The following is a 20,830-nucleotide window of genomic DNA, read 5'->3' as shown; positions in this document are numbered from 1 at the left end:
ATATAAGACTGGGGCTTCCCTGGTGGCGCAGTGGTTGAGAGTCCGCCTGCCAATGCAGGGGACACCAGTTCGTGCCCCGGTCCGGGAAGATCTCACATGCCGCAGAGCGGCTGGGCCCGTGAGCCACGGCCGCTGAGCCTGCACATCCGGAGCCTGCGCTCCGCAATGGGAGAGGCCACAACAATGAGAGGCCCACGAACCGCAAAAACAAAAAAAACAAAAAAAAAAACTATATAAGACTGAAACCAAGCAGGACCCTATGGGGCTCCTGGGCACAGAAGCCTTTCAGTGTCCCCCATTTCCTGTTTGTAGGGAATAGATTCCAGCCTCCATGACCTTCCCTGAGTTCCGCAGGGCAGATTCGAATGGTTGCTAATCAGGGAAGGGAGGGGTTGCAGAGACAAGGGAGGAACAGTCTAGAAACAGTACTGCAGCCTTGGGGCAGGGATACACATAAACATATCTTTGAACTCTTTACAGAACTAAAACCCCCTACAAATGGAAGACTTAGCATTCTTCATTTCCAATTAAAGGAACCAGAGAAACTCTTCAAGAGACCACCTGAGACCAGATTAAAGGGGTGCAGGCCCTGCGCACACCCTGATCCTTATCAGCAACCCTGCCCTTGAATCATTGCTGTAAGTCGTCACCAAATCCCCCCAGGTTGGGACACACAGTTTTTGAGGGGCACAAGCCCACTGTGTCCCCCTTTGCCTGGAAAAGCAATAAAGCTATTCTTTTCTACTTCACCCCAAACTCTGTTTCCGAAATTCGATTCGGCACTGGTGCACAGAGGCTGAGTTTTCGACAGCAAGACCAAAGACATACAGAAGATCTTAAGAGCTAGCAAAGAGAAAAGATTACCAGTCTTATTCCTATTCCCCAGTTTTACATGTGGTACGTGTCTGTGTTGTATTTATTTCTATGTAATGTCATCAACATGTAGGTTTATGTATCCACACTACAGTCAAGATACACAACAGCTCCACCACCACAAGGATCCTGCCTGTTGCCCTTTTATATTCAATCCCACCTCTTCCCCTCATGCCCTGTTCCTAAACCCCTGGCAACCACTAATTTGTTTTTCATTTCTATAATTTTGTCATTTCAAGAATGCTTTATAAATGGAATCATGCAGTATGTAACCTTTTACAATTGGCTTTTATCACGCAGCATAACGCCTTTGACATTCACTGACGTTGCTGAACATATCAATACTTCATTCCTTTTCACTGCTGAGCAGTATTCCATAGTATGGACGTACTACAGTTAGTTTCACCATTCACCTGCTAAAGGACATCTGGGCTGTTTCCAGTTCTTGGCTATTATAAATAAAGGTGCTATGAATGTTCATGTACAGATTTTTGTATGAACATAAGTTTCCATTTCACTGGGATAAATGCCCAAGAGTACAACTGCTGAGTTACATGGTAATTGCATGTTTAGTTTTATAAGAACCTACCAAACTGTTTTCCAAAGTTGTACCACTTTACATTCCCACCAGCATACATGAGTGTCTCCTTATTTTCTTAACAGGGTCTTTTGCAAAGCAAAAGTATTAAAAGTTTTAAAAGTCTTTAACCAGCAAGAAAACAAGAGAGCATCTATAACAACAACAAAAAATATGAAGCATATATAGTAATAAATTTAACAGAAGATAGGCAAGGCCCCAGAGGAGATACTTGTAAAGTGTATTAACAGACCATAGGGAAGACCTTATTAGATGGAGAGATATACTATATTTAGGGACTGAAAGAATTAATGAGGTAAAGATGTTAATTCTCCCTAAATTGGATTACAGAGTTTTGCCTCTCAATCACAATCCTAGCATGGTTTTTTCGTCATATTAAGCAGAATATACTATTTAGATATGAATGAAATCAAATGTTTAATAATATAAATATATTTGTAAATATATATTAAAATAAATAAAACAACAGAAATAATATTGGGAAAATACTACTATATGGAAAAAAATGAAATTAGACTCCTACTTCACACCATACAGAAAAATCAATTCTAAGTGGATTGAATGTCGAAGTGTGAAAGGCTACATAAGATGCATTTTAGACGGCATATAGCTTAATATGGTCATAACTTTGGGGTAGGGAAAGACTTCCTTTACCAAGACAAAGAAAGTACCAAGCATACAAGAAAAATAAACAAATTTCATATAATTAAAATTAAGAACTTTTCACTAAAAGGCACCACAGAGTCAAAAGACCACCCACACGGTAGGAGATAATATCTGCCACACATCATATCCACAAGGAACTCCTAGAAATCAGCAAGAGAAAGGAAAATACCCTCAACAAAAAAATACGCCACTAGGCATTTTATGAAAGAAAAAATCTAAATGAAAAAAAAAGTAAAGAAAAGGAAAAAAAAGAAACTCAAACTCATTAGTAATCTAGGAAATGCAGATTAAAACCACATGAGATACCATTACTCTTCCCCCTTCCCTCTCTCCCTGCCTCCCTGTGACAAAAATAGTGCAACATGACTATCCCAGTGTAGGCGGGGAAGTGGAGCCGCAGCATCTTTCATATGTGGCTGGTAGAAGAGTAAACTGGAACCACTGTAGTAAAAGAGTTGATGTTAAAGTTATCTGAGAAAGTGGAAAATAAACACACTCTTTAGCATAGCAATTCCCCTCCAACTTTTTTTCATACAAGAGAATCACTTGAACTTGTTCACCACGATAGGAATGCTCACAGAAAAGACAAAAAGTATGCTCATAGAAGCACGTTTTTTTTGTTTTTTTGTGGTTTTTTTTTGTGGTACGCGGGCCTCTCACTGTTGTGGCCTCTCCTGTTGCGAAGCACAGGCTCCGGACGCACAGGCTCAGCAGCCATGGCTCACGGGTCCAGCCGCTCCGCGGCACGTGGGATCTTCCCAGACCGGGGCACGAACCCGTGTCCCATGCATCGGCAGGCAGACTCTCAACCACTGCGCCACCAGGGAAGCCCAGAAGCACGTTCTTAATTGCGGAAAAGTAGAAATAACTCTAACATCCATCGCTCATAGAATGGGTAAATGAATTGTGGAATATTACTAAGAAGGAATACATTGCAATAAACACTAAAGGAACTATACCTACAGGTAATAACATGGAAAAATCTCACAAATAATGTTGTGTAAAAGGAGCAAGCCACAGAATAATACATGCAGTATTACTCCACTTACATAAGGTTCAAAAACAGAGGAAATTCACTTATGTCATTCTCGATGCATATGTAGGTAGGAAAGCTGTTAAGAAAAGTAAAGCAGGGACTTCCCTGGTGGCACAGTGGTTAAGATTCCTCACTCCCAATGCAGGGAGCCCCAGTTCAATCCCTGGAGAGGGAACTAGATCCCACATGCATGCTGCAACTAAGAGTTCGCATGCCACAACTAAGGAGCCTGCTTGCTGCAACTAAGACCAGGTGCAACCAAATAAATAAATATTTTTTAAAGAAGAAGTAAAGCAGTTATCACAAAACCCAGGAAGTGGGTGACAGAGGAGGGAGGGAAGAGGATGTCTGGAAAAAGGATGTCATGATCAGCAGGGAAATATGCAGCTTCTGGGTGATGACAGTGTTCTATTTATTAAACTGGGTGGTGGGTTGTACTGTCGTCCTTTTAATTTAATACACATTTTAAATATGTTCCTTTGTGTTTATTTGGTAGATAATAAAGCTTATTAAGACCACATATCAAAAGCCTAATTATTCAAGAAAAGAAGCTATTTTAACTATTTGTATTTTCACATTAGCTCTTTACATTTCTTAGATAAAACTCCAAAGTTTCCCTTGAAAGAGAAACTAAGAATAATGCAGCTGGGAGAGGCAAAGTCCCTACATCCTACAAACTGTTCTCATTTGGTCTCATACACTTTATTTATCAGCTTAGAAATCTTGGATAAATCATTTTACTTAGGTTCTGAATTGATTATCCTCAGGCCACAAGATCAGTTGAACGGTGAGAGAAAGTACTGGGTCTGGAGCTGACTCTTCTCCCAGGGACCAGACCTCCGACAGCCTGGCCGGCGGAACAGCAGGCTGCTATCATCACGATGCTTCAGAGCCGTATCCACCCCTCAAGGAATAAAGTGAAAAACAGATAGAAATCTGCCTTCTCTCCTTTCCTATGAGGTTGTGCACAAGGACTCTGGATCCAGACTGCCTGGTTCACATTCAGCCCTGTAGCCTGGGACAAGTTACTTAATACATCTGTTCTTCTGTGTTTTCACCTGTAAAATGGAGCTGAAAACAGTGCCCGTCTCATAAAGGGATAGGCTAATACTGACAGAGCACTTGGAAAAATGCTTGGCACAAAGGAAGTACTCAAAAAGCGTTAAGTGGTCGTTATTACTTCCAGACATAAACTTATGTCCAAATCTACTTGAAATCTTGACGTAGATCTCTAACTTTACAAGTCAGAAACTAAGTTCCTACTATCCCTTCCACACCAGCTCCTTCACCCTTTCAGATGTTCAGAATGAAACCTTGATTCTTCTTACATTTGGTCCATCCCAGCTTCTGTTAGTCCTACCTTCAAAATATACCTGGAATCCAATCACTTCCCACCATCTTCAAGCTACCACCCTGGTCCAAGATACTATCCTCTCCTGGATCATCACAGTGGCTGTCCCCTGGTCTCCTGTCCTCTCAGTCCGCTCTCAACATAGCAGCCACACAGTCTTAATAGAATTATCTGTGCAAGCCTAGTGGGATCACACCACACCTCTGGCTCAACACCCTCCCACAGCTTCCCATCTCACCCACAGTAAAGGTGAGAATGTCCTCATTGTGTTTTCAAGGACCTACATGGTCTGAGACCCCTCAACTTCTCTGTCTCATCTTCTTCTCGAACTTCTCCCTAATTCACTCCACTCCAATCACATCCCACGAACACGGCCACCTCCCCAGAGTCCCGTCACTTGCTGTTCCTTCCTCCTAGAAGGCTCCTTCCCTGATTTCTGCAAGGCTCACTCCTCACTCCCCTCAAGTCTTTGCTCAAAAGCTAGTGTTCAGAGAGTCATGCCCTGACCTTCTGTAAAATTTCACATCCTTCCTCACCCTATTCCCTTTCTTTGCCTCATTTTTCTCTTCTTCCCACTTACATTATCTAACACACTTACATTGCATCTACTTCTTGATCGTGTTTCTGGTGTGGCTTCCCCAGCAGAATGGATGCTCCATGAGGCAGGAATATCCCACTGTATCCCCGGTGCCTTGAACAGTGACTGGTAAATAGTGGGGGCTCAAAGCGCCATTGATTGAATAAATAATAAACTTACAAGTTGTCAGCTGAAACAATACAGCAAATACTGTTCTCTCTTTTTATACTTTGGAATCCTGGGTAGACTAAAACTTCAAATACTTATATACATTTTGATGTCATGTCCTTTATTTATACTTGGATGTTTACTCACTAGGGCTAAGTGATTTTTCCAATGCCGTAAACATGCCCATCCATGAATACAAAATAGATCTAATTCGACTCTTCATTTGTGGCTTTCACGCTATTTCATAGCTGGCAATACAAAGCAGCTGCCCCAGGACTGGCTCAGAAGAGCGTCTGCTCACCCCAGAAGGCTTCATGGGTAATAGATTGCCCGACCGCTGGATTAACCTCAGCTTGGGGAGAAGAGGGACGGTGTCCAACTTTCTCATAATTGCATTCCCAGCACCTAAATATTCTTTGCATGAATGAACCAGTTAATTAATGCATGCTTGGGCAGCTTATTGTGTTTTGTGTCCCACACTGAGGGTGAGGGTGAGATAGGCCACACGGCTCCCTGGGTGAGCTAGCATATTCTTTGGAAGAGGAGAATTCTGGAGTTTTAATAAAATATGTATATGTTATGTTAGGCGTATATGTTGTATGTGTGTATGTGTATATATGTAAGTGTACGTGTTATATGTGCGTATATGTAAATGTATGTGTATGAGTACATGTTACATGCGTATGTCTGTGTATGTGTGTATCTATGTATATGTATATGGTATGTTTATACATGCACGATGTGCATAACAGTGGAAAATCAAAAACTGATGATAACAACCAGCTGATAAGAGAAAGGCATGATGGAGAAGAGGCTGTTATAGTTTGCTTATTAAAAAAAAAAAATTCACTTCACTGAGGAAGCCATCCTTCAAGTTCTACTAGCCGCTCATTGCCCACATAAACAATAATGTTTCTGCTTTAGATTTCATGTACATCTTTCACCTTTTCATTCATTAATCCAATAAATCAAAGTGAGCACCTACTAAGGTCCATGCACCGTATTCTGGGATAAAGAGTAAGTGAGAGAGACAAAGTCCCTTTCCTCTAGTGGGGAAGAGAGACAGTAAACAAATAAGCATACAACCTAATTTAAGGTAGAGACATGGGCTGTAAAGACATATAAAGCCAGAAAAAGCAGAGAAACCAGGCTTCCTGATTCCTAGCCTAGTGTTTCTTCCTCAGATGAGTGGCTTTCCAGCTCTCTCTCTCCCTTTTTTTTAAACCCCAAATATTTCTTTCTTCAAACGAAATCATTTAAGACGTCCAACATGTGAAACAAGCATGGCTGGAACAGCTCTAGTTGAAAATGGGGTGAGTGGGGGGTTTTCGATAGCTCAGCTACCCCTCCCCAAGGGCAGCTGGGCCCTGAACGTTGTCTGAGGAGGGACCCCCCAAAACACTGCTCCCAGAGCACCCAGTCTCACCCAGAACACAGAGAAACTCCCTGTTCCATCAAAAAGGGACACTTCCCACCCAGAAGGATGCAAGTTCATTTTTATTTTATTTTTTTTTAAATATTTATCTATCTATCTATCTAAAAAAAAGAAAAAGCAGGGAGTTGGTGAACGGAGGTGATGCTGAGCAGAGCTTTGAGTGAAAATGTAGGGGAAGAGCTTTAAAGGCTGAGGGGACAGTAAGAGCAGAAATGCACTTTGGGGAACAGCTGGAGAGGTGACAATTGGAGCAGAGTGGAGAGCTCAGTGGAGAGGGGCAGAGAGGTGGCAGACCCCTGAGGAAGAAGGGCTCTGTTAAATTCATTCCTGAGTGCATCGTGGTCTGAGATGGATTCCAGAAAGGTCATTAATTACATTTAAAGGCAGAGAAGAATAATTTAAGGTATTAAAAGAAAATAAGACCTCCTCTGTTGAGGAGAGAAATATATATGCATGTCAAATGCAGGGCGTCTGGTCTCTGTATTCACCAAATGGCTGGGATCTTATCCCACCCCCATCCACCACTCACCCACCCGCCCCCAGTAGCCAGAATGAAAAACATAACAGAAATTAACCAATGGACTAGTCTTCTTCAGGATTAAGTCTCTCAGCTGTCACCCCTGCCTCCCTCTTAAATGGCTGACGGCATCTCTGGTCCTCCCCCAAACAAGTGGCTCTTTCTCTGGTCCCAAATAATTAGCTTCCCCAGACACAATGGGAAGGCCTCATTCCAAGTTGTGAGGGAAGACATTTGAAGGACAAGTGAATACTAGTGTTTTGCTTGGGCTGTGGGACAAATGTTCCGGAAATCAAATTTTTTTTTATGTTTGTAATTATGCATATCCTGCAGTATCTGCATAATGGGTCCAATTCAGCCTTGGCCTTGCCACAAAACTGCCATGTCCCTGGATGAAGGTCAGCGCATAACATGATGAGTGAACAGGAAGCCTCATGTTGATAATAGGGCCTTAATTTTTTTTTTGTTTTGTTTTAATTTGGGAATGACCTTTGCTCTGTCAGTCAATTTGCATGCATTTGCAAACATATTCTAAGCATACTCATACACTTGTAAAATGCACATCTGTGAAATCAGCCTTGGGTCTGAGAGAATCTTTGTAAAGATTTTAGGTGACAGGGAAGCTAACTACTACATTCCTGGTGCACGGTAGAATTTTAAAGTCAGAGCAGGCAAAATACTAAGTTAGGAAAGCTTTGTGCAACTAAGCAACCTCAGAAACACTATTGCTAAAGGAACCAATGTGAATAAAACACACTTGGGTTTAGGTTCATTCTCAAAAATACTTCTTTAAGAGAACAATATAAAGATTCAATTTTAATTTGAATAGATCCACCATAAGGTTAAAAAAAAAAAAAAAAAAAAACTTTGGTTCTGTTCATGGTTTAACAGAATATCTGTGCATTCAGTTCAGAGTTTGGCAAACAAGTTTTCAGTTAAGTTTTTTGACATTTTTCACCATGTAACCCAGATCGTTCACACAGCATCTTCAAACTGGAGGTGTGAACAGTATTCTTGTGCTAATTTAAGTCCAAAGTTTAAGTGTTTGACAGTTAAGATTCTAATAAAAATCTTTCAAAAGAGGATATTTATCAACACAGCCTGAGCCAAAGTGGTCCTGTTAAGTCAGATATGTGAATTCCACATTTGGCCTTCACCAAATTTCAGGGGTCTTAATGGAAGAAACAATTTTTACAAAAGAATCAAAAGGCATGATTTTATATGCTCTCTCATTCCTAGTATCCTCAGGTCCAAAGAACTGGTGTCAGCTCTCTTTCCTATATATGTAGTTATAGAAAGGCTCTGTCACTCAATTGATTTTATTCATATTTTTCTGAGGGAGATCAGGTAGCTCCTTTTTTCCCAGACCAACCATGATGGCACTTACTCACTTCAAACCCTGCCCTAGTTGAAGTTCAAAAGAAAGTTGTTCCCTTGATGGATTTAAGCATCTCTGGAGTTGTTTTCCCCTCTAGCTGTTACTCCTGGCTATCCAGTCACCCTTGGTATGTGTCAGTGAACAATAAAAAGTAGCCAGGTCACCAGGGTGGGGACTAACTACTCCCTGGCTTCTCTAAGTTCCCTGTGCACCTTCTGGCATTTAATGCCACAAAAACAAGAGATTTAACACTAATGACAGTCTCTTTGTCCCTTACTCCCCATGCCTACAGCCTCCTGCATTTTAATGAAGGCAAATTGCACATTCCCCTTCCAGGCTGAAATCCAATGCCCCCTTGACTTTATTCTTAGGTGGCACAACTTAAAAGATAAATTATTTTGTGGGGTTTTTTGGTGTTTTGTTTTGTTTTGCTTTTCTTCTGTCAAGAAAACTGTGGAGGAGCGGAGGAATGGGGACTGGGGGAGGGGAAAGGAGTATCCCAGATAACATTTTTCTACCTAGGCACTCCTGTGTGTGTGATCATTTCTTTCCCACCTTCTCTTTGCAAGCCAGGATGTTAAGGTATGAAAAAAGCTGGCTGAGTAAGGCTCCACTTTTTGCTTCCAGGAATCCAGACTAGGAATGTCACTAATCAGTCCTCCTTTGTCGTCTTCCCACCTATTTCTCTGAGGCCACGATGATTTTCTCATAAAAGGATACTCATAGAGAGGCTGCATGGGATGAGTCCAAGATACACATTTTTCCCTTTCTCCTGACACAAAGACATCTGACCAGAGGGTGCTAGGCATTTGCTAGAAGCAAATAGGACAAACGTGAGGAAAATGGGAATAAACTGAGAAACTGTAACTCCGTTACAGGAAAGAGTCCGTTTGTTTCGGTGATACTTATGTGACTGGGAAGAGGGCTGAAGCCGAAAATCAGTTTCCATGGAACCTTTGTTCTGGCTGAACTTCACCATCTGCATGCATGGTGGTGTAAACTTTAAAAAGTTTGTAAAGGGCTGCAAACTTTGGAGATGACGCATAGTGGCTAGCACAGAACATCTGCTTGGTAAATGGCCTGCACTATTAGAGATGCTCCACTAGCCCAGACTGACTCATTCTCAGTCTGGTTCCATTTTAAGATTTTGGAGACGTGATATATTAACTATGGCTGCTATACCAAAAACCCGGTGGCTTTAAACAACAGAAATTTATTCTCTCCTAGTTCTGGAAGCCAGTAGTCTGAAATCAGAATCACTGGGCCAAAATTAAGATGTCAACAGGGCAATGCTCCCTCCAGAAGCTCTAGGGGAGAATTCATTCCTTGCATCTTCCAGCTTCTGGTGTCTGCTGGCATTCCTTGGCTGTGGCCTCACGACTCCAATCTTCAAGGCCAGCATCTTCAAATCCCTTTCTGTCTGTCTTCTCATTGCCTTCTCTGTGAGGGCAAATTCTCCCTCTATCTCCCTCTTACATATGTGATTGTATTTACGACACACCCAGATAATCCAAGATTATCTCCCTATCTCAAAATCCTTAACATAATCAATCTGCAAAGATCCTTTCTACAAATAAGATAAAGTTTACGGGTTCCGGGGGGCCTAGGACCTGATGTCTTTGGGGGCCATTATTCGGCCTGCCACACCAGGAAAACTTAGCATTATCCAAAGAATAGAGCAGGGAGCGGTGACTGCAAGAAGCCTCAGGCTGTCTCTATCACCAAGAAGATACTTGCTGTCCACACTGCACTAGTTTGGTGTAATGCCTGCAGTTAACGTATGTGATATCATTGACACAGCACAGGTATTCAAACCTTTTGGATTCAAATTTTTAAAATCTGAGCTGCTCAACAGCTTCCAGGATGGAACTGCCTGCATTTTCTGTGTTGAGTGACCTGAAGCCTAGTTTCTCCTGCTTACCACCTGGCCTTAGGTCTACCAACCACTCACTCTTCCTTATTGTTAAACACAGTCTGTGTGAGGAAACCCATGAGGGAGCTGGCCTAGTTGGTGAGGCTAGTTTGGGTATGAGGGATGTACCCGGCAGTCCTTTATTTGGGGGGTTCCTTGATGGGCAATTGGGTATCAGCAGGAGAGTTGAGATAGGAGCCTTGGATTTATTACCATTTTCTTTACCACCCTGATGCTCTGCAGAGTCCTCTATGGTTCTTGGGTCCCTGGGTTAGAAACACTTGCTGAGGTGGGGCTGACCGTACACATTGGGCCTCACGTCTGCTGGGAAACCAGCCAACAGGCTCTTCCTGCAGCAGAGAGCTCCATCTCCACAGAGCTGAGTTAAATGTTCATATGTGGAAACAGATGGAACTGTAATGAACGTTTGGGCAGTTTTCAGGCCACAATTATGCTTTCACACATTTGGAAGTTGTCATTTCTTGATTTGTTCTCTAGTGATATCAATGAATCCCATATCCTTAGTGCAGTGCAAGGCTGGCACTAGGGCGAGGCAAGTGAGGCACTCACCTCGGGTGCAAAACTTAAAAGGGTACCAAAAAACTTAGTAATCAAATAACATTTTAAATACAGTATTTAAAAAATATAAAATCAGCAAACTGTGGCCCACAGGCTAGCTACCTATTTTTGTACATAGAGTTTTACTGGAACCAGGGCTAGGATTAGGGTGCAGGGTGGCAGTCATGAAGGTATTGGTTGAATTTTGTCTTTAAAATGCTGATATTTTGTTCATCAAGGTTTTTTTTTGCATTGTTTTGACTTTCTCAAATAATTTTTAAGTAATTTTGATTTTTAAATTTAATTTTTAAATTAAAATATTTTTCAAACCCAGTTTTTTTCAAGATAGCCATTTTTCTTCAAGACAACCATTATATCTTGGTATGGAACACAAGTGTTTTATGCATATTTCCCAATTTGTCACAGAAAATATTAAAAAGATGTACTTAAGAATCCAGATTTAGGGCTTCCCTGGTGGCACAGTGGTTAAGAATCCACCTGCCAATTCAGGGGACACGGGTTCGAGCCCTGGTCCGGAAGATCCCACGTGCTGCGGAGCAACTAAGCCCGTGCACCACAACTACTGAGCCTGCTCTCTAGAGCCTGCGAGCCACAACTACTGAAGCCCGCATGCCTAGAGTCCATGCTCTGCAACAAGAGAAGCCACCGCAATGAGACGCCCACGCACCACAATGAAGAGAAGCCCCGGCTCGCCGCAACTAGAGAAAGCCTGCATGCAGCAACAAAGACCCAATGCAGCCAAAAAGAAATAAATGAAATAAATAAATTTATTTTTTAAAAAAAGAATCCAGATTTAATAAAATTAATAATCTTTACTACTTCATGAAGGATATTATGTGAAATTGACTTTTTTTTTACTATGTGTACACAGTGGCCATAAGTTTTACTTGCCATTAGTTTTACACCATTAATGCAAATGCCAATACAGTAAAAAAGACCCAAAAAATCTTAGAATTATTATGAAAATACTTTTGGTCCCACACACCCCTTGAGAGGGTCTTGGGAAACTCCAGAGATCTATAGACCACACTTTGAAAACTGCTGCCTTAAAGGATAAGGTTTTAATGATTTAAAGGTTAAAACCATTAAAGGTCAAAACCATTATCAATAACAAGCTAAAATCCTCAGTCAGATGGGGGCAACATAATTATGACTTACTCCAAAGTTAGTTTTGCAAAAATAAGTGAAGAGTTAAAGCAAATTGATCCATCTGTCATATAAACAGTACTAAGCAATTAGGAGATCTTTGAAACTAAAGGTAAGGTATGAACAATATGTAAAAGAATCTGAATGCCTTGAATATAATCAGTGATCTGAAAGCAGGGCCATTTTAGGACAACCCATCCCTCGCCTCCCCTGCCTCCGGGGAATGAGGAAGCAGAGGAAACTATAGCAATAGCAGGAAGATTAAGGCAAACATACCACACACAGCATCCCTAGGCTGTTCAAAGATCCTGGGGCCAGTCTGCCTGGTAGTAAAGCTCTCTCCTGCCACTTCCTAGCATACAACTGTGGGCAAATTCCCAAACCACTATCTGTCTCAGTCTTCTCATGTGTAATATGAATATAATATTAAATATACCTTCCTCATATGATCGTTGTAGAGAGTTCATGAGATGACGTAAAGCACTGAGTACAGTGTCTGAGAGAATAAATATTTAATGAATGTAACTTACTGAAAACAAGCATACTTCTGTACTGATTCATTGCCCTGTGTTCAGTAACTTTCCCTCAAATGCACAAATGCTTAATTAGCCAGCCCACTGCCTTACTGTGTTAGGTGTTCAGTAAAGGTTACGTCCTCCCTCCAGCCAGACTGGGAAGCCTGTCTGGACCTGTCATTTCATCCATGCTGCTTTGAGTGTCATGGCTTTCTCACCAACAATTCACTGAGAAATCTGATGCTTAAATGTGAAAAAGTGTATCAATGTGCAAATTGTTATGTAAAAATGGAAATGTTTGTTATACAGTAGAATTATGCCTTATATTTTCTTAAAATTATTTTTATTGATGTTGAAAACACGTTTGAAAAGCAAAGGAATTGTTTTTAAACATCAAAGCTAGCAAAACATTTAACCCACCAACAGAAAAACATCAACCTGGCTTTGCTAAGAGGTCTCTGTGGTAGACAAAATAATGCTCCCCTACAAAGATGTCCACATCCTAATCCCCAGAACCTGTAAATATGTCCTTTTACATGGCAAAGGAGACTTTGCAGATGTGATTCAGTTAAAAACCCTGAGATGTGGAAATTACCCTGGATTATACTTGTGGGCCCAGTGTAATCACAAGGGTCCTTAAAAACAGAAGAGGAAACAGACATTTCACCAAAGAAGACATACAGATGGTCAAGAGGCACATGAAAAGATGCTCAACATCACTAATTATCAGAGAAATGCAAATCAAAACTACAATGAGGTATCACCTCATACCAGTCAGCAGTCAGAATGGCCATTATCAAAAAATCTACAAACAATAAATGCTGGAGAGGGTATGGAGAAAAGGGAACCCTCTTGCACTGCTGGTGGGAACGTAAATTGATACAACCACTATGGAGAACAGTATGGAGGTTCCTTAAAAAACTAAAAATAGAACTACCATATGACCCAGCAATCCCACTACTGGGCATATACCCTGAGAAAACCATAATTCAAAAAGAGACATGTACCACAATGTTCACTGCAGCACTATTTACAATAGAAAGGTCATGGAACCAACCTAAATGTCCATCAACAGATGAATGGGTAAAGATGTGGCCTGTATATACAATGGAATATTACTCAGCCATAAAACGAAATGAAATTGAGTTATTTGTAGTGAGGTGGATGGACCTAGAGTCTGTCATACAGAGTGAAGTAAGTCAGAAAGAGAAAAACAAATACCGTAGGCTAACGCATATATATGGAATAAAAAAAAAATGGTACTGATGAACCTAGTGGCAGGCAGGGCAGGAATAAAGATGTAGACATAGAGAATGGACTTGAGGACACAGTGGGGGAGGGGGAAGCTGGGGTGAAGTGAGAGTAGCATGGACATATATACTCCACCAAATGTAAAATAGATAGCTAGTGGCAAGCAGCAGCATAGCACAGGGAGATCAGCTCCGTGCTTTGAGACGACCTAGAGGGATGGGATAGCGAGGGTGGGAGGGAGGCTCAAGAGGGAGGGGATGTGGGGATGTATGTGTGTGCATGTGGCCGACTCACTTTGTTGTGCGACAGAAGCTAGTGCAGTCTTGTGAAGCAGTTATACTCCAATACAGATTTAAAAAAAAAAAAAAAACAGAAGAAGAAAGCAGAAGTCAGTCAGGGGAAGATTTGACTATAGAAGAAAGGCACAGAGAGATGCAACATTGCTGGCTTTGGAGACTGAGGAAGAGGCCACATGCCAAGAAATGTGGGCAGCCTCTAGAAGCTACAAAGGGCAAGGACACAGATTCTCCCCTAGAGCCTCCTGAAAGGAATGCAGACCCACCAACACCTTGATTTTAGCTCAGTGACACCCATGTCGGACTTCTGAACTACGGAATTGTAAGATAATAAAGTTGTGTTGGTTAAGCCACTAAGTTTGTAGTAATTTGTTACAGCAGCAAATAGAAAACTAATACAGTCCCAAAGGTTATCCCAATCACCCTTGGTATGCTTCAGTGCACAATAAAATAAGTAGCCAGGTCACCAGGCTAGGAACTAATCATTCCCTTGGCTTCACTCAGCTTCCCAGTGCAGCTTCTGGCCATTTAAATGCCACAAAGTAAGAGACTGACCATTAATGACAGTTCCCACCCCTGAAGATTTGGATTCTAAAGGTCTGGGACACAAGAACATCTATGTATAACTGGTGACTCTATTAGAGATGGCTGGTGGTCCACACTTTGAGAGACATTCATTTTACTCACAGGAGCTTACAATTTAGGTGCTAAGTAAATAGAATTCTAGTCCATAATAGATGAATAAATATGCATACTTCCAAAGAGAAATTAACAGCCAGGGCAAGGGTAAAAGGCTGGATATGGCCCAGAACACATAAATCCTTCCACATGCTTATGTTAATAAAAACGTGTCATAGAATTAAGCCAGATGAGATCTCTGTCTGCTCCCTCCAGTGCTTCAGGGCTCTGGAGCAGGCAAAATAGAATGCTGGCAGCCCTTCAGACCTCTCATGAAAAAGCGTCCCTGGTGAGCACAGCCCCCCACCTGTCCTACCTGTCCCACCTGCTTCTTTATGAGGTGGTAATGTGCTGGCCCAGGGTGTGTCATCTTCAAACTGAACCCAGCTGCTGATGGCTGAAGCCAGGTCAGGTGGAGGCTGCTCATGGCTCAGGGGAGGGGAGGCCGCTTCAGAGATGAGGCCCATCTTTTCAGAAGAGTCATCGTGCTCTGAGGGGGAAAGGTCCTGAGAGCCTCCATCCACCACACGGTTCTCCCCAGAAGAGATCTCGGACTGGTCTGAGGAAGACGATGGTCCTGGGAGGTGCTCTTCAGTGCCCCCTGAAACAGATCCCAGAAACTACCATCACATCATGCGAGGAAGGCCACTCTTCAGAACTGTCTCGTGGAGGAAAAACAAAGGACAGGCAAGCAGTGATCAAAGGACTCACCATTACAGGGTGTGAGGGCAGAAAAACAGCCATGCCCACCTGCCTCTATGCTTAAAGAGTGTTTACCTTAAAATGTATAAAAACTATACCCTAAGATGTCCATAGCAGTCTCCATGCAGGCTGAGACTGGGAGTCTTGTTCACTATTCTTATCCTACCATCTACTCCAGTGCTTAGGGGTCACAAACAAAATTCCTACAGAGGCCGAGCAACAGATAGAACTAGGTCAAATTAGAAAAGCAAAAGGCAATGGGGAATGGTGGAGACTATGGCTCAACAGGAGAGCTTCTGTCTGGACTAAAAACATTCAAATTCAAACTCTGCGCCGTCCAAACAACACACATCTGTGGGCCACCATGTGCAAACCTCGCACTAATGACCAGCTAAATATGGCACAGAGGCCCTTCCTCTAGCTTTTGTATCACTGCATTGGTCCTGGAACATTTAATAGCCTTCAAAAATTTGTTTTTAAATAACAGAACTAGATCCCAATTGTGGTGGTGATTACACAAATCTATACGTGTGTTAAAATTCATCAACTGTAGACCAAAAATGGTCAATTTTACTGTATGAAAATGTTTAAAAAATAAAAGTACTGATGTGAAACTCCTTTCTCCCATCACTAGCCAAACAAACAGGTCTACCTGAATGTAATTATTTAGATAAGCGCTGTCCTAAAAAAGTAAAAGGTGGGCCATATATGAATTTTAAATTTTCTAATAGCCACATTTTAAAACTAAAAAGAAACAGGCAAAACTACTTTTAATAACACGTATTTCAACTCAGCATGTTGAAAATGTGTAATATCAACATGTAATTGACAAAAACTGTTAATAAAACATTTAACTTTTACTAGGTCCTCAAAATTCACTGTGGGTATTTCACATTTATAGCGCATCTCAATTCAGACTAGCCACGTTTCAAAGACTCAATAGCCACATGGCTACTGTATTGGACAGCACACCTGTAAACTCACACTTTCCAGGTGCTGTAAATGAAGCTGGGACGATTTCAGGTGGCAGTAGCAGCGGCCATGGAACAGAAGCAGCTGACGTGGTTCTGTAAATAGCTTCCGCATCCTACCTTGACCTTCATCCCTCAGCACAGTTCCCCAGAAGTCAATCTAGCCACCTTCACCATGATCACGGGTGACAATTATGAGCTCTTTCCATGTGCCAGTCACTGCTGTAAGCACTTTACATGTTAATTCATTTAATCCTCACAACCACCCTGAGGTAGGTACTGTGATTACCCGTACTGCACAGATGAACCACCACCCAGGGAGGTTAAATCAATTATCCACCCAAGGACACATCATTCATCCATAATGGAGCCAGGATTTGAGTCCAAGGGATCTGGCTCCAGCTCCTGTCACTCTTGACAATTATGCTTTAAAAATTGAGACAATCCGAACTGCTGTTGGGAATAATAACCGAAAAGACTGAGCATAAAGTACTTTGGAAATAGGAAGTTAATGTTCATTGGAAGAAAGCAGCCAATACTTTTGGTGTTTCCAGGTCCTTGTTTGGGGCCCTAGGTTCTAAGATGTTTCCTCCAGGCTTCTAAGTGGAAGAATCTGGACCTGAAGAAAGTGACAAACTGGCTCTGTTTCCCGTATCAAGATCCCCCCCCAAAAGAATGATGAAATAGAAGCCATAACAAGCAGGTGTGGTTCTTTGTTAATCTTTTCACTTAGGCGATGGAAGTTCTCCTTACCCTCAGAAGGGACAGGAAAGAGCGGCTCCTCATTGAAAGAGACCCACTCCGACTGGTGGGTAGCGATCACATGGTCCAAGGTCGTCATGCTAGGAAGGTGCTGGTCATCTTCACACTGCTGGCCTCAGGCAGACCCCAGAGCAATGCCTGGGGTGGGGTGGGGGTCTGGTAGCACAGTGGACTTGGGCCTGGGGTCTGTTATGGGGGTCTCGCGGAGAGTGGCACTCACAACGTAGACAGATTAGCCTCTCTTGCCTTTGGTTAATCTGCCAAGTGGAAATCTGTTTAAAAAATAAAAATTAAAAGGGATAACCATCACATTATAACCAATCCACACAGGTCTTGAGCTTTCAACACTGCCCACAAGGAGGTCTGGGTCGTTTCCAACCTATTTACCTTTCTCTAGCCCTGTCTTGCCTTCACTTCTCTTACAGAAATATCTGCTTTTAGCATCAAGATCTCTGTATGTGCCTTCAAATCAGACATAAATAATCACGCAGATTTTGGCAATTAGATTCTCCAATTTTCCCAGTTACTATATTTTGGAAATACTTTTATCTATAAGGCCATCATTGTAGAACAAATATTAAAATTTTTCAAAGTGCTTTCTCTTTCCTTTACCAGATGGCAAAATAAAAGCATGTTCTTTCCTATTAAATCAGTGTGGTTTGTTGCCTTAGGCAGGTAGCTCTTTGCAAGCCTGATTTAAATCTTTGGCAGAAACCCAACCATCTCCAGATGGTATCTCCAAGCATGATTTACCAATCAAGAAAAACAGAAAAGGAGTCATCTTATTCATTTGGAGTAAGGGGGTAGGGCATATTTACTTTAGTGGAAAATGTGAGTTAAAGAAACACATTTTCACTCTAGGACAGTTTGAATTAGTATGTAAAAGTCTAGCCTTTACTCACATTGCAATTATGTTCCATGTAAGGATACTTAATAGACTCATAATACTGCTTGTACAATTAATGTCTTTTTACAACTGGAACCTAACTCTTGATCTTATAATGAATTAGTAAAATCTGAATTAATGTTTCCACATAAGAGCTACTATCCACCTTGAACAGCATCAGTTCTTATTAACTGAATACTCACGATATTCACTTTAGTCTAGAATAATTTAACTTATAGCCTTCTAGCTGGTACACAATAAAAAGAAAACATTGAAATTTTACTACAGGTTACTATCTGCAGTAAATAATCTATGCTAACGATAAAGAGAATAGGAACATTTAATAGCTTTTGTTTTGGTAATTAAAACAATTAGTTTTGTTGCATGATGCTTCCTAAAAACAAGTAATGTTTCCCACAGAATCTATAATTTTCAGAAACCTATTTTCATACCATACTTTGACTGAATAGCCATTGTAGTTGGGTAAGTATTATTATAATTCTTTCACAGAGGAAGAAATCTCGGCTGAGAGAACTTAAGTGACTTATCCCAACACTTTTGCTGTTTCAAAGCCTTTGTTTGGTGCCCTAAGATTCTAAGATGTTTCTCCCAAGTTTCTAAGTGGAAGAATTCACACATCCTAGGATAGTGACAAATGGACTCTTTTTATTCCATAGTAAGAGACCACCAAATAAATGATCAAGTAGAGGTCATAACAAGCAGGTGTGTTAGATGCACCAAGCTAGGAAGTAACAGATGCAACACTTGAGCCCAGGTCTTCTGATGCCGAAACACTCTAATCTTTGGGTCATAGCCACAAAGAAAAATACGAGAGAATATATATAGACTACCACCAACTAAAGTACTTTACAGACATTAATGACAATGGAACCATAATGAAATGATGGGTGAAACTCCTCACTGGAAATCTGCCAGGGAATCCAAGCTGTGCACAGAATGGAAAGTCCAGAAACCTCTCTTCCAAGTTCCTCTCCTAAGATCCTTACCAATCACAGGACCAGACATGTGCTAACAGCCTGGAGAGTGAGTGCTCCAAACCAGATCTCACCAGAGAACCAGGCAGGGCCCACGGACCCAAAGAGCTGATTCCAGCGGGCTTCTCCCATTAAGCCTTTCTCAAGCCCGTCAAATGTTAGCATCACTCAATGTGGCAATGGCTGCAGGCCAAGATAAGACAGTAAAATTGAAGAGTCAGATTCCCCCTCTCCCAACAACAGCAGCATGCAAACCAGTTCCAACAACCACCACAAAGCCACAATACTACAAGTCCACGTGCTGACATTCGCAGCATCATAGCTCAATGGGGAAAAATTCCTGCCCATCCCATGATGATGAATCCAGCGAAATTCACGGATGAGTGTGGGTGGATGAGGGGAAGGGGAAGGAGAGAAGGAAAAGGGTGAAAATAATGGAGAAAATATCTAGAAATTTTAGAGCTCCAAGATTTTAAAGACCAGTAGTCCAGCTCTCAAGTTTTACAAATGGAAAAAAAACCCCAAAAAACTGAGGCCTAAGGAAATCAGGCATAGTAACAACAGAGATTGAAATGGGCTCGGGAGTTCCACTGTCTGGATTTGAGTACTGTATGGTCTTTAAGCCTCAGCTCACCCCTCTGCAGCAAAACTCATGTCATAATTTTAAGGATTAAATAAGATAACATACACCAAGTGCTTAGTACTGGGACTGGAAAACCCTATGTAACAATGATGATGATCATAGCAGGTGAGCTTACAGAGGGCTTACTGTATGCCAGGCCCCAATCCAAGCTCTTTATAAATGTCAACTATGGTCATCGCTACCGTAGGTAAATGACTCACACAAAGGTACACTGTTTGCTAGTCGAAGTCTTGGGACCAGAACACAAATTTCACAAAACCACCCCGTTTCTGTCACTTACACATTCTGATTTTAGTGATTTCCCTTTTCAGTGCTTTTTAGAGCAGTTCTCCCAGATGCTAAACGGAGTCACGCACTCAACTTCCTCTTTATAGATGCAAGCGCTTTCTGGCTGAGGAACCAAGACTACTACTCAGAAGTATGAACAAAAGAAGAGCCCCCAAGATTTATCTACCCTTCCTCAACTTGCCCATCCCAGATCCAGACATGGCTGGTTACAGACTATGAAAAGTCTCAAGAAAGGCTGGGGGAACAAATTTATCACTGGGAACTGCCTATCATAACCCTGTGAAATGGATTCTAGGTATCTGCCATGAAACAGCTATATCCAGTGAACCCTGAGATGCCTGACCTTGAGGAGTGCTGGGCGAGCAGCTGGAAGCCCTCAGAGGAACCTGATCATTGTGAGGCTACGTTCACAACGGAATTGGTTTCTCTGTAAAAACCTCACCCCGTTTTTAGAATGTGAATCATAAAGTGAGGCTTAGAATCACCACAAACGAGCAGTGACTCACTATCAGTAGCAGTGCTGACCACGAGACACTAAAAATCTCACTAAAGTCTCCGGGCTGCCATTCCAGAGAGAAGCTTCTTCCTCTGCTTCCCTTAAACGCTA

The 20,830-nt window shown here is 41.8% G+C and overlaps 1 protein-coding gene across 2 annotated transcripts in view; it reads right to left on the bottom strand.

Annotated features, from left to right (window-relative positions):
- Positions 1 to 20,830, bottom strand: part of STON2 (stonin 2) — a 146,478-nt gene that overhangs the window by 93,333 nt on the left and 32,315 nt on the right. For both annotated transcript variants that reach the window (XM_024736318.1, XM_024736319.1), the window contains exons 2-3: positions 17,403 to 17,683; positions 15,293 to 15,577 (exon numbers count right to left, since the gene is read on the bottom strand). In XM_024736318.1, the coding sequence (XP_024592086.1) occupies positions 15,293 to 15,577; positions 17,403 to 17,490 (373 nt within the window). In that variant the 5' untranslated portion in view covers positions 17,491 to 17,683. The remainder of the gene's footprint in view (positions 1 to 15,292; positions 15,578 to 17,402; positions 17,684 to 20,830) is intronic.

This window comes from Neophocaena asiaeorientalis, unplaced genomic scaffold (assembly GCF_003031525.2).
Source record: "Neophocaena asiaeorientalis asiaeorientalis breed wild unplaced genomic scaffold, Neophocaena_asiaeorientalis_V1.1 scaffold152, whole genome shotgun sequence".
NCBI lineage: Eukaryota > Metazoa > Chordata > Mammalia > Artiodactyla > Phocoenidae > Neophocaena > Neophocaena asiaeorientalis.
The sequence above is the reverse complement of the archived record's forward strand: the minus strand, read 5'-3'. Positions and strand labels throughout refer to the sequence as shown.